General features: G+C 47.5%; 1 protein-coding gene across 1 annotated transcript in view; it reads left to right on the top strand.

Moving 5' to 3' along the window:
* SYNE2 (spectrin repeat containing nuclear envelope protein 2) overlaps positions 1–22,847 on the top strand; it is a 1,750,628-nt gene that overhangs the window by 449,580 nt on the left and 1,278,201 nt on the right. The window contains exon 38 of the mRNA XM_086937933.1: positions 20,748–20,860. Coding sequence (XP_086794059.1) covers positions 20,748–20,860 — 113 coding nt within the window. The remainder of the gene's footprint in view (positions 1–20,747; positions 20,861–22,847) is intronic.

Raw genomic sequence — 22,847 nt, 5'->3', positions numbered from 1 at the left:
ATCTGCCCCAAAGTGTGGCGTCTATGATAGGGCACCAGGCTCAGCCAGAAAAACACGTGGACTTTGATTTCTGGAAGCGAGCGAGCGTATTGTGCCTGCAAAAACAGCTTGTAAAAAGTAATTAACAAAATAGTGTTCACAAACTAAAAGTAAAAGATATTGAGTAACAACACATGTAACAGGGGCAGTGAACGATACAACAGGAGATAAGGAGGGACTACTAAAGAAGTTACCTAATGAAGAAAAACATTTGGAAACAAAACTCAAAAACACCAATAATATACATGAGCGGGAAACTGGGCAGAGCTAAACCCCATATTCTGAATTCGGGTCTCCAATAGGGGAGTGATTCAGTTTTGGACTCAGGAGGCTAGATTGAAAGATAAGTTACAACAAAACCATGACTCCCAGACCAGGGATCAATAGTTATTTCATCAGTGGAGATCTCCAAAAATATATTTCCACTTGTGTTCAATTAATGAACCCTGCTTCCTTACGTGATCTTTGTGGAAAGTTGCTAGCGTTTTCCCTTTTCGAGATTAGATTATACAACTCAAGAAGTTATACCAAATCATTACTTATACACCAGAAGAGTTGGCTCTATCCAACATTTATCTTTAACGGGAACAATGCAAATGAACAATAACATGCATATTTACATTTTAGACAAAGATAATACATTGATAAAGACAGTACACAAATGTTAGTCACACAAAGAAAATAATTGATACATTTTACACAATATAATAGCAAGAGGAGCTTAGAGGGAAAAATAGGTACTGTTAGGGAAAGCCCTCCACTCAATGAAATGCAATCCAAAAAATTCCCTGTACCCAGGACTCAAGTTAGCAATTATCTAACGAGCATGAGAACATTCTCCACTAGAATTTTCCATAGTAAAATTCTGGATATACCTCTACGTATTTCTGTGCTTAGGTATTTATTGTCTCTAATGCCCCACTGTCCTCAACAAACACTTGATTTGTGAATACTAATAAAAAAGGGGGGGTTCACTGTATATTCAACTCGGCGCAACCTATAATGTCAGCCCTAAGTAGGACCATACAAACATCCACACATACACAATTAGTACAGAAAAAATGTGTGGCGGAGAGGAAGGCACCTCACGGGCGAACACCCTCGGGGCAATTTGGTCAGATGTTTACCAAATGTTTTGCCCCTTTCTCATCATAGGTGGCCATTCCTTTTTCCAGAATTTGTGAACAAGTGAAGAAAAAGAATTAAAGAAAAGGTGCAGAGCAAGGAGCTTAGAGCATGGCTCCTGACAAAAACAAAACAGAGTGAAAGTAAAATCAACAGTCAAACCTCCTGAACCACTTTATTACTAACTGAGGTCTGGACTGCTGAGTTAAAAAGGCTGGTAGCTTATTGTCGCATACCACTACCTGCAACCGACATGTTTCACTGCCCAATAGATATTATGGCAGCTTCATCAGGGTTAACACTCTGTTGCTGCACCCACTTCAGACATCTTTAAAACAGGAGGCTGCCGAGTTGAGAAACAATATAAAATATAATTAGAACTGTTGGACAGGCCACATGAAGGGCCCGCTCCCCCTCTGCCCGACCAGGCCCGAGCCCGGTTCCTCAAGTGTTACACACCACCACTCCACGTTTTCCGTCCCCTCCGGGACCCCTGCCTCTGAACATCTCAACCTCTTGGGCCCGATCCCCTACCGGCCCTCGCGTCCGACCTGGGCGCCATCTTGGACACTGCACCACGAGGCCGCGTGGCCTCCGATCGACCCTAACCCTGGGCCTGGCCAGGCCTCAGACATCCCGGCACCACCATCCACCCAGGAGGTGAGCGGACTACTTGGCAGGTCAATGGGAGAAAGAGGTGTCGATGGCTCTCCCCCGCCAGGTGCCGCTCGCCCCCAGCCTCCCCGGGCGCTGGCTCCACCCCCCTGCTGGGTGTCTGGACTCCCTCATCCTGGACCCCCCGACCTCCAAGTGCGAGGGTCCGGACATCAAAGGGCACCAGCCCTATAACTGGGGCAGCTCCAGAGCAGGAAGGCAGTTGTATCCTGGAGTCGAGAGACGCAGAGAAGAACTCATCCTTGACGGACTACTGGCGCTGCCGTAGCCCTGCCTTGTGAACTATCGTCCTGCCTGCTGGCGCTGCCGCAACCTCCGTAAACCTTCATCGTCGTCGGGACCTGCTGGCGTGGCCGCGGACCGTTTGTACCTCCATCTTCATCGGGACCTGCTGGCTCCGCCGCGGACCGTCGCCACCTTCAGTCATCTCGGGACCTGCTGGCTCCGCCGCGGCCCGATCATCTAAGAACGCCGAGCTCGAGGATTGAGAGCTATTCATCCACCCAATTGGTAACAAGACTGTCCCGCTACCCCTTTCCCAAACCAGAGACCAGAACAGAGGGGACCCCTGAGTCCAGACCTCCTTGTATCATTTGACCGTACTCGAAGAATTGCTGATAAAGTATCGTTTAACCTTATCCTTGTGTGGTGTCCGTCTGTGAGGGGGAAGTTACTTGTCTGTACGATCGCTGGAGACGGCTCTCCCTGGAGACCTCTCCCCTTATACTCGGCCGACCCTCCCGGTCCGTCTAACATTGGTGGCCAGCGGCGCGATCCGAATCACCGCATAATCGTACAGAGAGTAGCTCACCCCACGACGAAATCACGATGACAACCAAAGAAAGCGGATCCACCGAGAAATTTCAGATGGAGAAATTGGAAGAATACAGCCATCGTGAATTAAAACAATTCTGCATCGAACTAGGTATCACTACCACCGGTCTAAGTACCAAAGACGATTTCAAGCATGCCCTGGAGTCCTGGGCAGAAACCGGGGCCGTCAGACCCCCGGACCAAAATATCGCAGCAGTAGAAAAAGACACCACGGCTCCCGAGGAGCGAAGAACGGGTCTCTCGCAAGACGAGATCCAGGAACGAGAAAGAACAAGACTACATGAACTAGAAATGGCCCGGCTCAAAATGGATGGTGAACTCAAGTTGGCCGAACAGAAACTGAACTTAGAACATCTGAGGCTCCGAGAAGAAAGAGAGGAAAAACAGAGACAAAGAGAGCTCGAGGAAAAAAGACTGGCATATGAACATGAGCGCAAATTAGCTGAGATAGACTTACGCAAGCAGAACAAGGAATCAGGGGTGACCGAGCAACCCCGCACCCCGGGAGCAACAGATAAGAAAGTACACATCCCCAAGGATGTCGTTTGAGAATACTTCCGAGAGGACGACATCCAACAATGGTTCAAGGCCTACGAAATAGCTATGACCTCCCACCGGATCGATCGAAGCGACTGGGGAGCCGGTCTATGGGGGAGATTCCTCAATGAGGGCCGCGATGCCCTGCTACAGCTCCCGGACCATCTGATGACCTCATATGACCACATGAAAGCTGCCCTCCTCACACGCTATGGGCTCACACCCGAGATGTACCGTCAGAGGTTCAGAGACTGCACCCGCATCCCGGGTACAACTTGGGTGGAGTACGTGAACTATTTCAGCCGAGCCTTCGAGGGTTGGATCAAAGGAAGCAATGTCACAACTTACGAACAGCTCTTCAATCTCATGGTGTGGGAGCATCTGTCAAACAATTGCTTCATCGAGCTCCGGCAGCACCTCCTCGACAGCAAATTGACTGATCCACGGCAGCTCGCAGCCGAGGCTGACCGGTGGGAAATCACCAGAGTGGGCCGAAATGGGTCCTATGAACAGAACCGGAACCACCACGGTCAGCACCGTCCCCGAGGAGGAGGAGGAGGGGGCCAAGGACGAGGAAGAGACAACGCTCCGGCCGCCCCCGCTGCCAGCACCACCCCCCCGGCCAACCGGGGCAGCACCCCGGCACGACCGGGATATAGAGCCAATGTCACGTGTCACCGATGCCAGCGAGTCGGCCACTACGCAAACGACCCAAATTGCCCACAGAACCAGAGCCCGAGACCCCGCCAGGTGGCTGCTGCTGCCCTGGGGGAAGAACAGATCTCCGAGGAACAGGAAGAATATGAGCAAGAACATCAAGAATGGGAGCCAGCCGCCATGGCTCTAGCCTGCTTAGGGGGGAAAGACATGGTCCCGCGGGTCCCCCTACCCGCTAACACCCGGAAGTACAGTCAATGGGTGAGCATCAATGGACGCCGGGCCGAAGCCCTCCGTGACACCGGGGCCAGTGTAACAGCCGTCCGCTGTCACCTGGTGACCCCAGAACAAATCCTACCAAATATTCTCTGCCCTGTCCGTTCAGCCGATAAGTCGGAGAGTCTGTGTCGGATGGCCTGCGTCCCTTTCGAATGGGGAGGAGTCTCCGGCATGTTGAAGGTGACGGTCCGAGATGATGCTCCCGTAGACTGCCTCCTGGGGAATGACCTTGAAAGCTCTCCGTGGGCAGCCGTCGAACGAAGAGAACACCTGGGGATGTTAGGCATCCCGGACTGGGCGTGCGTCACCACCCGGTCCATGGCCGCCCGTGCCAATCTCCGACCCGAGGAACCTGAATGGCTGGCACCTCCTCCCCCGGTCGCTCCAGTAGAAGACGCCGACCGTGCCGTCCACCCAGAACCAGCTCAACCTCCGGACCTCTCTGGCCTAGATCAGTGGCATCAAGAGGGGGGGCCCACCCAGGAGCAGTTTCGCCAAGAGCAGAAGACCTGTCCCTCCCTCGAGGGACTCCGCCAACAAGCCCTCGCCCAGAACGCAGGGGATACCTCCGGAACACATTGGGTCTATTGGGACAATGATCTGCTATACAGTGAACAAAGGATCGCGGAGTTGGGGGCCAGTCGAGTGCTAGTAGTGCCCCTCCGTTTTAGAGACTTCTTGCTAAATCTGGCCCACGATGTCCCCCTGGCTGGCCACCTGGGTCAGGATAAAACCTACAGCCGCCTGGTGACCCACTTCTTCTGGCCTAAAATGAGGAATGATGTACTCCAGCATTGCCGATCTTGCCCCACGTGCCAAGCCAGTGGGAAGAGCGGCCGCAAACTGAAAGCCCCCCTGCAACCATTTCCAGTGGTCACCACCCCGTTCGAGAGGGTCGGGATAGACATTGTGGGGCCCCTCGACCCCCGTACAGCCCAAGGACATCGGTTCATCCTGGTACTGGTGGACCACGCCACCCGCTACCCTGAGGCTGTTCCCCTGCGAACTGTGACAGCCCCGGTAGTCGGCCGGGCCCTGATGGGGATCTTCTCCCGTGTGGGCTTCCCCCGAGAAGTCGTCAGCGACAGAGGCACGAACTTTATTTCAAAATACATGAAGTCCCTCTGGCAACAGTGTGGGGTCACCTATCGATTCACGACCCCCTATCACCCTCAAGGAAACGGACTCGTTGAGCGGTTCAACCGCACGCTCAAAGGGATGATTGGGGGGTTGGAAGAGCCCCTCCGTCGCCAGTGGGATGTGCTACTGCCGTGCCTCCTCTTCGCATATCGAGAAGTCCCCCAGAAGTCCCTCGGCTTCAGCCCGTTTGAACTGTTGTATGGACACCCGGTACGGGGGCCACTCAGCCTAGTCAAGGAAGGCTGGGAAATGCCCCCTCTAAAGAACCCTCCAGATGTCTTCAAATACCTCCTAACCCTCCGCAACCAGACCCGACGATTCAGGGAGATGGCGAACGCAAACTTGGAGGCCAGTCAAGAGGACATGAAAAAGTGGTATGACCAAAATGCCTCCTCCATCGAATTTGAACCCGGCCAACAAGTATGGGTAATGTCCCCCACCGAACCATGCGCCCTGCAAGACAAGTGGACGGGGCCCTTCAAAGTAGTCGAGCGCAAGGGCCCTGTCACCTATCTCATCGATATGGAATCTTCACGGAACCCCCTCCGGGTCCTCCACGCCAATAGACTGAAACCCCATTTCGTGCGTTCAGAACTCAGCCTCCTGATGGCCACAGACAATGGAGCCGAAGAAGACTCCGAACCCCTCCCTGACCTCCTACGGACTCGGGAGAAAGACGGCTCCGTGGACGGGGTCCGACTCTCGGAGGCCCTCACCCTGGAACAACGCCAAGAATGTCGAGACCTTCTGCTGCAGTTCGCCAGCCTGTTCTCCCTCACCCCAGGTGTCACCTCCTGGTGTGTGCACGACGTGGACACGGGGGACAGCCCCCCTATCCGCCACCGGGCCTACCGCGTACCAGATCGGGTACGGGCCTGCCTCCAAGAAGAGGTGATCAAGATGCTCACGCTCGGGGTCATTGAGCTCTCAGACAGCCCCTGGGCCAGCCCAGTAGTACTGGTCCCCAAAGCAGCCGCCCCCGGCACCACACCGGAACTCCGGTTCTGCGTCGACTACCGGGGCTTGAATGCGGTCACCAGAACAGACGCACATCCCATCCCCCGGGCAGATGAACTAATCGACCGCATGGGAGCTGCCCGCTACCTCAGCATTTTCGACCTGACGGCGGGCTACTGGCAGATCGGCCTCACACCCCGGGCCCAAGAACGATCTGCGTTTTCCACTCCTGACGGCCATTATCATTTCAAGGTCATGCCCTTCGGCATGAAGAATGCCCCAGCAACGTTTCAGCGACTCGTTAATCAGGTCTTGGCAGGACTCGAAGGATTCAGTGCCGCCTACCTAGACGACATCGCTGTATACAGCCACCACTGGTCCGACCACCTCCACCACCTCCGAGAGGTGCTACAGGCCCTTCAGCGAGCTGGCCTCACGATCAAGGCCAGCAAATGCCAGATTGGTCAGGGGTCCGTGACCTACCTCGGACACCAGGTGGGAAGCGGCCTGGTGGCCCCTCTGCAGCTCAAGATTGCCGCCATCCAGTCCTGGCAGCCCCCCATCACCCAGACCGAGGTACGCGCCTTTCTGGGACTCACGGGCTATTACCGACGGTTCGTGAAGGACTATGGTAGCATAGTGGGGCCCCTCACAGAACTCACATCCAAAAATCAACCAAAGAAGGTCAACTGGACCCCAGATTGTCAAGCAGCCTTCGAACAACTGAAGGCCGCCATGTGCTCCGCCCCTGTGCTCCAGGCCCCTGACTACAGCCGGGAATTCGTCGTCCAGACGGATGCCTCCGACCATGGCATTGGGGTGGTCCTGTCTCAATTGAACCCCGAAGGCCTTGATCAGTCAGTGGCCTTCATCAGCAGGCGACTCCTGCCCCGAGAACAACGCTGGAGCACCATCGAGAGGGAGGCCTTCGCCGTGGTATGGGCCCTCAAAAAGCTCCGGCCCTATCTCTTCGGCACACACTTTCGGGTACAGACCGATCATCGACCCCTGCAGTGGCTGATGCAGATGCGGGGGGAGAACCCAAAACTACTACGTTGGTCCATCTCCCTACAGGGGATGGACTTCACTGTGGAACATCGACCTGGACAAGACCACGCCAACGCGGATGGCCTGTCACGCTTTTTCCGCCTCGACGAGGAGAGTCCCCAAGAGGATGGGTGACTCTCCCCGCCTTCAGCTGGGGGGGACGCATGTTGGACAGGCCACATGAAGGGCCCGCTCCCCCTCTGCCCGACCAGGCCCGAGCCCAGTTCCTCAAGTGTTACACACCACCACTCCACGTTTTCCGTCCCCTCCGGGACCCCTGCCTCTGAACATCTCGACCTCTTGGGCCCGATCCCCTACCGGCCCTCGCGTCCGACCTGGGTGCCATCTTGGACACTGCACCACGAGGCCGCGTGGCCTCCGATCGACCCTAACCCTGGGCCTGGCCAGGCCTCAGACATCCCGGCACCACCATCCACCCAGGAGGTGAGCGGACTACTTGGCAGGTCAATGGGAGAAAGAGGTGTCGATGGCTCTCCCCCGCCAGGTGCCGCTCGCCCCCAGCCTCCCCGGGCGCTGGCTCCACCCCCCTGCTGGGTGTCTGGACTCCCTCATCCTGGACCCCCCGACCTCCAAGTGCGAGGGTCCGGACATCAAAGGGCACCAGCCCTATAACTGGGGCAGCTCCAGAGCAGGAAGGCAGTTGTATCCTGGAGTCGAGAGACGCAGAGAAGAACTCATCCTTGACGGACTACTGGCGCTGCCGTAGCCCTGCCTTGTGAACTATCGTCCTGCCTGCTGGCGCTGCCGCAACCTCCGTAAACCTTCATCGTCGTCGGGACCTGCTGGCGTGGCCGCGGACCGTTTGTACCTCCATCTTCATCGGGACCTGCTGGCTCCGCCGCGGACCGTCGCCACCTTCAGTCATCTCGGGACCTGCTGGCTCCGCCGCGGCCCGATCATCTAAGAACGCCGAGCTCGAGTATTGAGAGCTATTCATCCACCCAATTGGTAACAAGACTGTCCCGCTACTCCTTTCCCAAACCAGAGACCAGAACAGAGGGGACCCCTGAGTCCAGACCTCCTTGTATCATTTGACCGTACTCGAAGAATTGCTGATAAAGTATCGTTTAACCTTATCCTTGTGTGGTGTCCGTCTGTGGGGGGGAAGTTACTTGTCTGTACGATCGCTGGAGACGGCTCTCCCTGGAGACCTCTCCCCTTATACTCGGCCGACCCTCCCGGTCCGTCTAACAAGAACCCATTCTGAACCAAAACATTCTTAATGTTTAAATTCTTAAATCAAAACATTATCCTCCACCAGTTTACTATAAGTAAAAAGGAAAAATAAAGGGGAGCTTACCCTGGATCAGCTATGCTCAATCGTACCAGCTGAAAAGGCAATTCTCCGCCTTACTGTCGGTTGTAGTAGCAACCTGTAAATCATTTAGGTACAATAAGTACAGGAATAACATGCCCTTATCGTCATATTTCAGTGCTGTGCTGGCCTTGATCAGTGGAGTCCAAGTCCCTCCAAAATACAAGTTTTACCCAGAGGCAACAAAAGGAGGATTACATTGTATTTCAACAGTGTTTATCCTATTTATGTCAGACCTATTTGTCCACAGAGAAGGTATCTGACTTAACCCCATTACTGATGTTAGTAACTTTGGTCCCAGACTGGAAACGTGTCAAACAAAATATTTCACCATTTCCAAATCGTTCCGTACCCAAACAGAGTTACTCACAGATCAAAACAATGTTTCAGTGCATCGTAACATTGTGGACCCATTGCCCTTGTTAGAGATTCAGATTGCACCTCAAGTAAGAAGAGACCGCTGGACCGGCAGCACGAACAGCAACCTCCACGGGCCCTCTCCTTACCGTACAGCCTATGTTTTGGAGCGTTAAATTATCCCAGGAACATTTCTGGGATGGAGTACGTGTGATTTAAACACTCCGCGCCATCGCCCAAACAGTGAACTCCCCGATCATGTGATCAGAAGGCCCCTGTCACGTGGTCTGGTACAGCGTAGCGTTAGTCCAGGAAGAGCAAATAGCCGGCTAATGCGGGGGCCATTTTAAAGTGGCAAAATCGTTAAACGGCCACATATATATTACCATGATCGTTGAAACACGGAGTATTATATATCATTCAGGGTCCTTTTTAAAAAAAAGATGTTATTGCACTCATCACTAATATGCAAGTGTTTGCGGGTTACCTAGACTTTACCAAAAAAAGAGGTACTAGAAAATTTCTTTATTATTGGGATATAAACAGGGATGTGTTACCCCAGCTTCTGCCACTATCCGGTTTTAGATGTTAACATGATGGAGGACTATTAATCTTACGGCATTTAATATACTATCACAAATTGTTGTTTACGTTCAAAGGGAAGACTCAAATCACAATAGTATGGGGCCATTTGTATTTTTATTATATTTTATTCTATATACCCATGTTGCAAATAAAAAATATGATCCCCAGAAAATTAAATGTCAAGATTCACAGTGTTTTATTTCCAATATTTCTCATGTTAGAGCCCTATGATAGATCACAACATGATCGTTCGTACATTTTACACAATAGACATACTAGACATTACATGAATTTTACCAAGAAGACATACAGTACATTACATATGCCCTCAAGGACTGTGTCAATTTTCCATGTAGTGGAACTTATATGCTCTACTAAATTCTGAAGCTTTTTTCCGGTCCAGGGAATACATGGCTTGGCAGTTCGGGCTGGACTGTTCCCATGAGGCACAGGGTCAGACTGATTTGCATATAGCCATGTCTGAACTGGGGTGGCAGAGTGGGCTAAAGAACGGTGATGGATTAAACCCAGATCTTTTGACTGGGTGTGAGTGTTTGATTGATTCAGATGCTCCGTCCATCACCACCCCCTTTTGTACTGCTACTAAATTCTAATGGCGGGACCTCTCAGATTTATGCCCTCAACCCTAATCTTTTGTGGGGTCCTAAAGAGGTCAGAGTACAGTTAGAATAGTTTTTTTCTAAGCCATCTAAATTGAGCTTAGGCGTTTAGTACTTTTTCACAAATTTTAAACAGAGTAACTCATGGCCTCAATAAAATATGTGCTGAGGCGTTTTGACCTTTGTAGTTGGACTTAAAATGCTTTTGATAGAAGGTCTTCCTCAGGGCTGTGGAAGCTTTTGTAGGACACAGATATGTGCCTTGATTGTTCCTAGGCGTATGTTTGGAACCCAACTTGGAAGGAGATCTATCTGTGGAGGACATTGAGGATCAGGTGTCTTCACGTTTTTCTTGTCTTTTGTTTGTTATTTCTTAATTTATTTCTTTTTTATTTTATTTATTGGCTCCTTTGGTTTCTCATTAAATCTCCAGGAAAGGCAGTTCTCCAACACCAAGGGCTCGATTAAGAGATGGGTAAACCTCTGCCTGGTATCCCCTGACCGCTGGCATAACCAGTACCGGGGGCATTGTAACTCAAGAGACAGCTGAATTTCACCAAGTTATGGGATTTTGGAGAAAACATTTGGGAATCAGTGTTTAAACATAAATGCTTGCATGTTCTGCCTGGTATTTCACCCAAAATTTTTAGCTGCTTTCAGAGTCGGAGGTCTCCAGCCAAAATACTTCTAATCCTTGGAGTTACTTTGTATTTTGTAATTCTGACTGGGCTGGTAACTTCTGTTCCAAGCCTTGTAGTGTTTAGTGGACCACACTAAGATTATTGCTCTCACCTAATGGTGAATATCGGGCTGTGATGCCTTATTTTAGGTGCTCATTTTTCAAGAGATGAGGAGGATATTCCAAGGACCATGTACTAAATGTAGCAGTTATGCACCTTGTCAACAATACTCATTGACCAAGCCAACGTTACCAAAGGAGTTCCTATCACGTGCCTGTTAGGAGATACTGCAACCTTTGGAAATACAATAAATGAGTCACACAAGACGCACTGAAAACTGTATCTTTGGGCTATTTTTATGCTTTGTCATGTCAACTTTGCTAGAAAAGAAAGTTTAGTTAAATGTAGTACATTCAAACACGAAGCACAGATCCACCTAATTGTATGGAATTGAGTATTTGTTTATAGCTTTGCTATTATGGTTCATAAGGGCGTATGCCACAGTGTTTTGTCTGTGGTCAGTGTTGGCTGTTACACCTAAATGCTTGAGTGGTGCTTCATTGTTTTTGCTTCAGAACTGGTGGAGAGCACAAGTATCTTTGTGATGCAGAAATGTAGCAAATCAGATTCCATATATGCCACCTGTACTTGACTGGGGCTGTGTATGATTTTTCAGTATTGTTGTAGTTAGGGAGTTATCTTTGTATGCCTTAATTATGGGAAGTTTCTGCTTTATTATTTGGAATGTGAAGGCTATTGGGGAAAGAGATCTCACCAAGGAGGGAATAATAGCTTAGTATGTATAGCTCTTTAGTAGTCCAGGTGATTTGCCAGTTTATTTATTTAAATTCAGTTGCAGAGTTAGACGATTTGTATCAAGGACAACGCCTCCCTAATGCAGGACTTTCAAAACCTAGGCAACATAAGGACAAGTGCAGCTCCTGATCTAATCAACGATTTTTGCAGGAAGGCCTGACCTGTACCAGGTATACCTCAATGTGCAGGGCAAAGGGCCTTGTGGAAGATAAGTCTGACCATGGAAGCTAGTTGAATGTGAAGGGTCAGAAATATTTAGTCTCTAGTTGATAGGGACACTCCCGATCTTAGCATTTGCTCTGTGCTCACTGAGGTTTTTGGAGGAAAAGCAGATCCCTCTAGTTTCCCCAACCAGATATGATGGTGGTGACAGATACGTCACTCGTGGGATAGGGTGGTCACCTGGAAGAGGTGGAGATCAGAGGCGTCTGGTCTCCAGCGGAGTCCGATACTCATATCAACCTTTTGGAGCTCTGGGCAATCACTAAAAGAGGGGGGACAAGGAGCTGGATATAGGCCCAGAGTCATCACTAAAGAGAGTTGCAGTTCCAGAGATGGAAGTAAGAAGAGAGGGAAGAAGTTTCATACCTATAGAAGGGTCGGTAAGACCTATACTAGATGCCATCACTCACCCTGAAGGATGGCATGCTTCATCATGGGGCTGTGCTCCTCTTTGGCCTGTGCTGAAATGCCCTACGGGTCCCCCAAAGTTGGAGTTCTCTTTTGTTATTTCCATCTCAGGAACTGTGACTCTCTTTAGTGACTGCTCTGGGAAATCAGACTAGCACTGAAGGCATCCATCTCTCAAAGGGAAAGTGGTGCAGGTGTTCACGGACAACACCACTGCCATGTGGTACTGCAACAAACAGGGCAGGTGGGGTCATGGACCCTTTGTCAGGAGGCTCTCTGCTTCTGGACATGGCAGGAACATCAGGGCATATCCCTGGTGGTTGACTACCTAGCCGTTTCTCTCAACCCCAGAGTGGACAAACTCATCCGTCAGTGCCTGGTTGTTCACTAATGGCGAGAACGCACAATGTCAACAATATTGTGAGTTTGAGGTTTCAAGGCGGCGCTCACCCGGTGAAGCTTTTTGTTGCGAGTGAAGCTTCTACCTCCTCTACACCTTTCCCCCTATACCACTTCTGCCCAGATTGCTCAGGATGATCACGCACAATGGACCTCAAGTCATTCTTTTTGTTCTGGATTGGGCAAAAAGATTCTGGTATCCCGACCTTCGGAGCATGGCCATCCATCCTCCGATCAGAGTGCCCCTTCGGGAGGATCTTCTGTTGCCCCAGCAGGGAATGGTTCATCACCCAAACCTGATCAGGCTCCACCTCTTTGCATGGAGATTGAATGGCAGCAGTTGGCAGCTTTTGACCTTCCACCCGAAGTCTGTGATGTTATCTTGGCAGTAAGGCGTCCCACCACTAAATCGGTATACACATGTAAATTTAACAAATTTGTGGCGTGGTGCACAGCAAAAGCTATTGATCCCCTTTCTGTCCCTCTGTCAGAAGTTCTGTTGTACATACTTTCTTTGGCCCAGCAGAGATCTGCTTTGGGCACCCTTAAGGGTTATCTTTCGGCTATCTGTACCTTTTTGAGATTTCCAGATCAGCCCACTGTGTTCAAATCTCCCATTGTTAATAGATTTCTTAAGGGCCTTATTCACTTGTTTGCTGCATCCCCTTTCATAATGCCCCAATGGGATTTTGACCTTTCCTATGTGTTCTATTTATTTATTTGAAAAGTTTTATAGACCCAGATTGGGTTTCAGAGCGCTGTTCAAAGAGGACAATTAACGTTGCCATGAGGAGACAGTAAAAGTACAATACAAAAAAGGTAGTATAAGAGAAACCAGGTGAAGGCCCCACTAGATGAGGCTGTACAGTTTAAGCAGCGCACTACGCCCCCAGAACGATACAGTACATTTCGAATCGAGTACATATTTCAGAACACATGGAGAAAACGATTGTCAGGCATACATTACAATATACAAAGTAAAAATGATTGTCAAGCACTTGAGGGAATTGATTATCACATGACATAGAAGCTATTGCTGCTGAATTTCTTCCATAAGGAGCTATTTGACTTGTTTCTTGAATGAAGCAGTTGATGGGTTGGCTCTGATTTCCTTCGATAGGGCATTCCAGATTCTTGGAACCACCCCTGAGAAATTGCGATTGTAAGTTCTTTTTTATTGAATTTGGGTGGTTTCAGGAGTAAGGTATTGGAGCTTCTTAAGTTTCGACTGGAACCAGAGAGCTCGAGTTTCTTTGCCAGGTAAACAGGGCTATTGCGGTGTATAGCTTTATGTGTCAGACTTGCTATCTTGAAGCGGATTCTTGCTTTAAGGGGAAGCCAGTTAAGTTGAATTAGGTCAGGTGTAATATGATCATGTTTTCTGAAGCCTGTGATTAGCCTAGCAGAAGCGTTCAGAGTAGCTCTTAGCGGAGCTAGCCTTGCTTTAGGAAGCCCTGCTAGAGTTACCAAGCCATATTCTACTCGCGAGATAACAAGTGATTGTACTGCTGACTGGATGTCCTCGGAGGTAGGAAAGGTTTGATTTTCCTGAGAGTGTTTAGCTGATGATTGGCACTCTTAGTAGTGGCACTGAAGTGTCCTTCCGTGTTTAGATATTTGTCCAGGGTGATGCCTGAAGAGCGAGCGGAGTCCACCACATGAGGGGTGCAATTGAGTGCAGAGATATTTTTTATCCAATTTTGTGTTGGGGTCTCTTGGTTGCAGGGTGTAATCAGGAGAAATTCAGTTTTGAGGGAGTTTAGTAACAGATGGTTATGTGTTAGCCATTGTTGAGTTTTTTGGAGTGCTCCATTAAGAGTTTTAATGCCATCTGGAGAGGAGATCTTCAAATTCAGGTGAGTATTGTCCTGTACATATGTATTGAATGTTTGACCTGTTCAGAATAGCAGTTAGCGGTTCCATGAAGAGATTGAAGAGCGTGGGCCAGAGTGCAGATCCCTGAGGTACCCCAATCGTGACCGGGGTGCTTGCAGCCAAAGATTGGGTGACTTTGATTCTCTGTGTTCGGTTGGGTTGTGCAGGAAGGAGGAGAACCAGTTTTACATTGCAGAAGGGTAATCAAGTTATTATGTTTAATAGTGTCAAAAGCAGAGGACAAGTCCAGAAGAATTAGAGGACAAGGTGTATCTTGGTCAAGAGCTCTCAAGGCATCGTCCATAATGTGCGTTAGATCTGTTACTGTACTATGACCTGGTCTAAAGCCTGACTGATGTTGGTCTAAGAGCTAGAATTTCTCAATGTGTTTTCATAGCTGTTTGTGAACACATTTCTCGAGCAACTTCGCTAAAGCCATTATCTGGTCATCGGCCGGTGGTTATTGGGGTATGTTAGGTCTGGATTGGGCTTCTTGGGATAGATGTGACTTGCCCCATTTTAAGGCAGTCGGGAATCCTCCCCTGAAAGAGAGATTGTTGGATGATCTTGGAACAGAGAGGAAGAATAGCCGGGTTGAGGTCGTTGAGTAGCATAGCGGGGAGTTGATCACTGAAATGGTTGGATGGTTTAAGAGATGCCAATGAATGTGATACCTTCTCCAAGTCCGGGAGTATGAAGGTGTTCCAGCAGGCATTGTTTTTGGGTGTTTACTCTGTGGGGTAAGGAAGAGCATTCACTGCTGCAGCTACTGTCAAACCCAGAGGGCTCATCGACAGCAGGTTAGCGGCAGCACGTTGCTGTTCCTGATCAATACTGCTAGACTTTTCCAAAAAGTGCGCTGAGAAGTCTTCTTCACTGGGACCAGTGTTTTCTATTGCAGGAGTAGGATTAGCCTGTTGTTTGATGATATCAAACAGTTTTTTAGGACGTTTTTTAGCGCTGTCAAGCTGAGCTCTGAAATGATCTGATTTAGCACTGCAAATGTGTTTGTTATAAGAGCTTCTCTTCTTCCTTAACTGTTTGAGACTAGAAGTGGAGGGTGCATTTCTCCAATGTCTCTCAGAGAGCTTTATATTGTGTCTTTCATCATTAAGGGCACCATTGAACCAAGGTTTGGATTGTTTGCAAGGAATCCTTTTGAGTTGCTACGGGGCTGCAGAGTGTAGAATGTTTGTCATGGTGTTGACGTAGTGATCTGTCAACTCTTCCAAATTATTCAAGTTAGTGGGAGTTTCTAGAAGATTCTTGCTCAAGTTGGTGAAGTTAGGGATGTTGATGTCTCTCAGGTTACGAGACAGTTGCTTGTTTTTGGGCGGGTGACCTTGTCTGAGCAATACCTTTTCCTGGATGTGAAGGTTGCAGTCACCTCGGAAGATATGGTAAGGGTGGAGGGCTGAGCTAGCAAAGATGGATTCCATCAGTTGCTCTACAAAGTGTAAGTTATCCCCAGGAGGATGATAGATCGAGTGAAGCACACAGACGATCTTGCCTTTTTTCCAGATTTCGGTGACTAGGACCTCACAGAGAACATCATATCATTATGGGTCTGCTTCAGAACAAGGCTAGAACGATGGATGCAGGCAATGCCCCCCCCCCCCAGTTTTAATAGGTCTATCGCATCTGATAATGTCATAGCCAAGCAGTATTAACCCCTTCCATGCTCATGACGAGCTTAGCTCGTCAGGCAGCACAGTGCTCGTGACGAGCTGAGCTCGTCATGACCACACCCATTTCTATTGTGGTCCAGCACAGTAGAAAAATATTTAGAGCATCCAAGAGGTTAGGATGTCAAGTATAGGGGAGGAGGAGTCATTAAGCCACATTTTCATAAGAATCAAGAGATCTAATTCTTGTGATAAGATGAGTTTGGAGATATCCGCCGCGTGTTTCACTGCTGATCTGCAGTTGAGCAGCATCAATTTGATATGATAGTTGGTAGTTGCTTCCACTCAGTGTGATGTGGCAATCTGAAGTAAGTTATCCTTATTCATGGATCTAAAGTTAACGCTAGGTTCTCTATCTGTATCAGAAGTGATTGTGGGTATGATGATTTAGGGTCCTCAAAGTCATCATATGAAAGTGAGAGAGCGAGCGTGTCTTCCTCAGACATCTGAGGCTGGAATCTAAGGGGTCTAGCTAGGAGGTTGGGAAGAGGGTGAAAGGGCCATCATGGGTTACTAGGATAAGTCTAAAAGGACCTTTCCAATCCACTAATTAAAAGTGGATGCTAGGGGCGTAGGGAGTTCAGGCCTAGGGTGTAGATTGGTGCTCCCTTCGAGTCTCTTCATAATTGCTCTCTCAGGCTTCTAACCTTTAAGAATACTTTCCTCATTGCCCTCACCTCTGCTGCTTAGCAAGCTCAAGGCTCTGTCTTCCAAGCCTCCCTGTCTGTCCATCCAGATAAAGTGGTTCTTCGAACAAAAGCTACATCCCCACCTAAAGTGGTCATGCCCTTTCATGTGGGGCAATCCATTAGTCTGTCCACCTTTTACCCACCCTGCATCTCTTCAAGGAAGAGGAAAGACTTCACTGCCTGGACCAAAATTGTGCATTGTTGTTCTATCTTGATCGTACCAAAAATGGTCGGGCAATACAGTAAAGGATGGGTTGTCCTTCATATTAAATTTTGCTGAGCATTGGCAAAAAAAAGGAACCTGTGGGGTTACCTACTCACTCTACAAAAGCAACAGTGGCAACCAATGCATTAGCAGGCAGAGTCTGAGTCATAGATATCTGTCAAGCCGCAACGTGGGCATCTCTGCACACGTTTACCAGACCCTATTGCCTGGACAGCCAAGTCCAGAGGGACAGGTACTTGCCCATTCCGTCCTCTAGAACTTTCTCATGTGATCTTGGTTCGCAGACCCTCCTCCGGGGTTGATTTTTCTGGGGTATATATTCTAAAGGCAAGAAATCTACAACTAGAAGTCTCTATCAGACGAATCACTTACTTACCTTCGGTATTGATGTATCTGGTAGGGAAATATTCTAGTTGTAGGTTCCTTACCGCCCCACCCATCCTCCTCATCTGCAAACTGCTTTGTAGGGAAAGGGACTCCCCTAAAGGGCCCTATTTTAAACGCACCAGTGGTCAGTGGCTTTCATGGCACAGAAAGTCGTGTTGAGAACTGACGTCAGAGAGCCCTGGCGGCATCTATGTTGGGTGCCGTGATGTCATTCTGGTGCACACGATACCGACAATGGATGAGGAGCCGACGCGCAGGGTACAGCTAAAGAAAAATCTCCAGATCCAAACTGAGGCCTGGAGCAAATTCTAAAGGTAAGGAATCTACAACTAGCCTATGTCTCTACCAGATACATCGCTACCGAAGATAAGTAACGTATTCATCTGGGGGTGGGGAGAATTAGAGGTTTCTTATTGTGCTGGAAGCCATCAAAACAGTATATGGTTCAAGGCACCATCAGGTGCAAGGATAAGACCTAGGCCAATTACTGCCATCCTTTCTTTTGAGGTTTTCCATTTCTTGTGGATGGTGGACAAACAAGTCTTCCCTGTTAGTAGGCAATAGCACCGGGTTCTAGAGTGTAGGTTAATGTGTTTTTTCCAGTTTGAAGGTGATCTGGGTGTTAACAGCATGGCGGTATCAGGTGTGACTGAAACTGTTGATAATGTCTAAAAGAAGCTCAGGTAGACGTTGAAGAATATCTTAGCAAATGTGAAATCTTCAGAAAACACCTACTTTAACGTTGAAAGTGGAGTACGTGTATTCTTTTTTGAAGGCATGAAGAGATACAGTCCAAAGCGATCTTGCATTCTGCTTTTCAATCGAGGGTAGCGGATGGTGTTGGAAACAGTCGATTCTGAGGAATGCTGGCAATCTATTATGGTCAGCAGTTGATTTGTGGCCCCAACAAATCACTAGGGGTGCTCAGGGGTGAGGAAGAATGTGAGCATATTTGTTAGCATCAAAATTACTACTTTCCCCTAGGCAAGATTGTGAATTGGTAACATCCATGGTTTTCTGATGACCATATATTTGATCTGAAATGAAAATAAGCTCCTGCCTAAACTATCATAATGTGATCATTAATAAACCTCTCTATAAAAATACGTTTAGTAGATGATTCTATGCTTTTCCTCTGCAAACCACTGCACTCCATATATTTGGTCAAATGGGGAGAACAATGAATAAAACTCCCAGAATGCATATGGTTGTTCAATGAATTGCCAGGGCTGGATCACAATGTATCTGGTGTCTCTAATGTGTTACTAGACACAACCCGCAATCTTTCCCTAATGTTGTCCAGAATCCTAACTCTGTATTATACATGTAAACTAGAAGGTGGCAAAGAACAGGCAGCTCTTTCATATATGAAGTAACACCCATGGTAGGTGGATCATATCGCATATTTCTGGATTGAGCATTTCAGGCTTTGTGTGGCGGTTTCGTGCAGCGGATGGCATGATGTGTGTTATACATGCCCAGATTCAAAGTCAAGTCTGACCTGATCTCTCATAATTAGTCATATCTCCAAATATTTATGTTTCAACCCCTCCCATTGGTTGTGTAAGTGTAAGACTGAAGGAGCCAGACCTGGAACTTACACACTCCTGTGATGAGAGTTTCTGTTCTTAATGCTCATCCGGAAGCTGAGCACACAAGGAGAGGACAGATCAAGGTAGATAGAGTCCTCTTTCTATGTATGGACCCCTAAATCCCACCTGTTACCTTTTCTTTATCTTCTGCGTTGTACTTTTCCACCTCCTGTACATATTGTAAAACTAAAAATGCTGCTTATCATTTTTCATTAAGAGGAATCGTGTCAAATTGCATTTTTGCCCTATTTTTGCTTGGTGTGTTAGCTTGCTGCTTGCAAATCGTCCATAGCACTCGACCACACGTTCTACGTGAGGCAAATTCTCCCTGGTGTGTTGAAAATCCTTTTTGTGCTTCCTTCCTTTTGTTAAGTAGTTTTCAACCTACTTATTTCCTGCATAACAAATACCTTAAGTAATTTCAGGAGTTCAGTATTCTTTGAGGAGAATGGTCTCTTTTTGGCGAGAGATTGAAGTTCAGGTACTGAAACTTGTCATTATGTTTTCTAATGACAGCCAATTACATCACAGAAAACAATGATCCAAATAGTAGTTGTGCATGTAAGCGTATTGAATAATTTTATTTTAGATATTGATTTCTTGGTGAATGATTGTCACTCCAATGTGCTTCAGGAAAGCTCTGGGATGAGACGGGTTTATGGGGCCACAAAGTAGCCGTAAGCTGCCAATGTCCACAGGCTTCATTTTGGTTTATTTTTTTGTTGTTCAGCGTTCACCCAGCAGGATTTGAGAGCACTGTACATAAGGTGGGTGTGATAGCAGCCGGCAGAAGTTAACCATACGCTGACTAGAGGCATAACAAAGCAAATATTATTATAAGACAACGTGTGTTAGAGAACCACAGAGGATTTCAGTACAATCATAAAAAGGGTTGGTAGTGATGCTTTCCAATGGTTAAAGTGCAGTGTTTGAACTGTGCAGCTGCGCCAGACATGATCTGTTGCATCTCTTGTGTGCTGATGTCTCTTCATTTAATTCCAGTCACCCAAAGGATAGGTCACGCCTTGTAGATCAATTCACTCACGGTCATACACGTTGATAGGACCCCAATTTGCGGTTATCACACTAGCCAACGAGAATCCTCAGATCAGCTTCCCAAAGAACTTTGTGTATGTCTTGTCAGAGGTAAACATTTTGTTGGTAGATGATTCCATGCTCAAAGCTCTTCTCTTTGGAATTCGCTGCCTGCACTGCTCCAAGCCAAAGACAGAGCTCTAAAATTCAGGACATTTCTAAAGACACATCTTCTTTGACAAACTTATGCCTACGATTCAGCAACCAATGTATCTCTTCTTCCTATTCCTTCCCATATAAGCGCTCTGAAGTGTCCTTCAGGCTACCTTAGCACTATACAAACACAATTAATACACTTAATAATAGAAATAGGTGTGTTTTGTATGTTTTCTTTACTGTTGAAAATGGTGGCATACTTCACAGGAGTTTTCAAAGAGTGGTGAGAGAAATGTGTTTACATTATATGACGCGTTATATGATAAATTAACTGTGTTTTTAACATGGGAACTGCAACAAAAATAACAGTTCTAAGCATTTTTCTTTAGATCGTCAGAAGAAATTTGAGGACTGGTTTGGCGCTGCTCGGTTGTCCATGAAGGAGTGTTTTGAGCCAGCTCACACAAGGCACACTGTGGAGGAGAATACAAACAGGCTTAATGTGAGTTATTATTGTGTTTATTCTGTACGTTAGCATTTGTGGGCGTTAAAACGTTACACCCGATGCTGGATCGTGTTAATATTTTGTTAGTTCTTTAGGCGGATCGATTGTAACTATTGACGTAAAAGAAAATGCATTATTTTGATGTGTTTATGATGAGTTGTGTCACCACACTGCAGCAGGGCCCACGCATAGCACATCAAACTGAGGAACCCTGCAACTGTACGTCATGGATCTTGTAATCCACAAAACAAGGAAGAGGCCTCTGTTATGCCCTTTTAAAACAAATGTGATATTTCCCTACGATTATTCCTTGATTAAACCACGCCAAATCAGATATTAACCGGCAATGGCAATCCCGCTTTAACGCGTGCAGTTTGAATAGACGTGGTGGCAACCATCGCTGCTGCACACCTATCTTCTCCAATTTCTCTACTCTGCAACTCTAAACTGCCCCTTATCGTCAGGTACTGAATGTACCAATGGATGTTCATTGCCATATTGTACCTGAAAGGCTACTAGCAGCTAATTGTCTGGATGTAGATCGGTGGGGCCAGCGGACAAGCAGGTGGTGGTAGTGTGCCTGTCCAACGCATACTGTTCAGCAGTATAAGATTAGAGTTGCTAACTGACTGGCAGTTTTTGTTGAGCAGTGCTGTACGGGGACAACTGGCACAGTGGTGGTGGAGTTGCTAAGCCGCACATACATGCAATATATTGTGTGAGGTGCACTTTCTTCCTTTCACAGCCAAAATATTTAACGGAGTATTCCAAACTCTATCTCCTTTTCCATTGTCAACGTTAGTTACTTTAGGAAAAGTCTTATTTTTAAAAAAAACTGTGTATATAAAAAATCCTGGTGCCGCAACACTGTCATACTAAGGCATTCCAAATTCTGACCCATTATTACTTGAGAAAGCTTACATTGAAGTGTGTTCGAGAGAGTCATTGAATACTTTTACATGTTTGTTGAAGGATATTTCATGGTATGATTAAGTTGTTGGTATTATACTTCAGTTGTGATATAGTTTTGACTGATGGATGTATGGAAGTGTGTTGGTGAGTATGGGTGTATAAATATGGCTAAGTTATGGTGTGTATGTGTATAATGATGGCTGTGCAGACATGTAATGTTGGGTGTGAAGTCTTATGTCATGTTAGGTGCATTAGCAAACGTTGGGGGTTGTGGTAATATATGATGGAAGGTGCATACACATGAGAGTGGTAATATTGGTATATTATGGTGAGTTTCTTTGCTTATCATATTGGTTGTATGGTCGTGGTGTACGATGGTGCATGTGCGGTTGTATGATATTATAGGGTGTTGGTTGTGTGTGCATGAGTGTCTTGAGTTATGATTTAGGTGTGCTGGAGGTTAAAGGGTGTCTGTTGTAATATGGTGTCTGATGGCGGTTGTGTTGGAATACAAATTTGTTTTGGTGTTTGTTGGTGGTCTGTGGATGAATATAGATGTGTCTGTGGCCTTATAATATCACTTATGTTGAGCTCTGATGTTACTGTATGATGTTAATTGTGTGAACATATGATAGTGGGTGTGCTTGCACACCAAAATATGTATGTGGATTTGTGACAATTTGCTTCCAAATGAGGACGGATGTGCTGAGTATTATGGTAGATGTGTTGGCATATGATATGGGTTGTGTGGAAGTGGAATGATTAGTGTGTTGGTGTTTGACATTGTTTGTGTGGATGTGTGATGGAGTTGGCCCTAGGATGGTGGTTGTGTGGATAAATAAAGTGTATGAGTGCACGTATAATGTTGGTTTTGGATGTACATATGATGGTGAGGGTGTTGGTGTATGATGTTAGCTGTGTGAGTGGGTGTGACCCCTGCCGTCATGCAGTTTCTGTGCGTTGTCCTACACCAACAGACCCTATATGATACCCCACATCTCGCGCTGTACCTTTGTGTTATGCGCATCTCCTCCATCCACTGTATGTGACGCAGCCTCTTTTCAGCCCTTCA

Source organism: Lissotriton vulgaris, chromosome 9 (genome assembly GCF_964263255.1).
Source record: "Lissotriton vulgaris chromosome 9, aLisVul1.2, whole genome shotgun sequence".
Taxonomy (NCBI): domain Eukaryota; kingdom Metazoa; phylum Chordata; class Amphibia; order Caudata; family Salamandridae; genus Lissotriton; species Lissotriton vulgaris.
The sequence above is the reverse complement of the archived record's forward strand: the minus strand, read 5'-3'. Positions and strand labels throughout refer to the sequence as shown.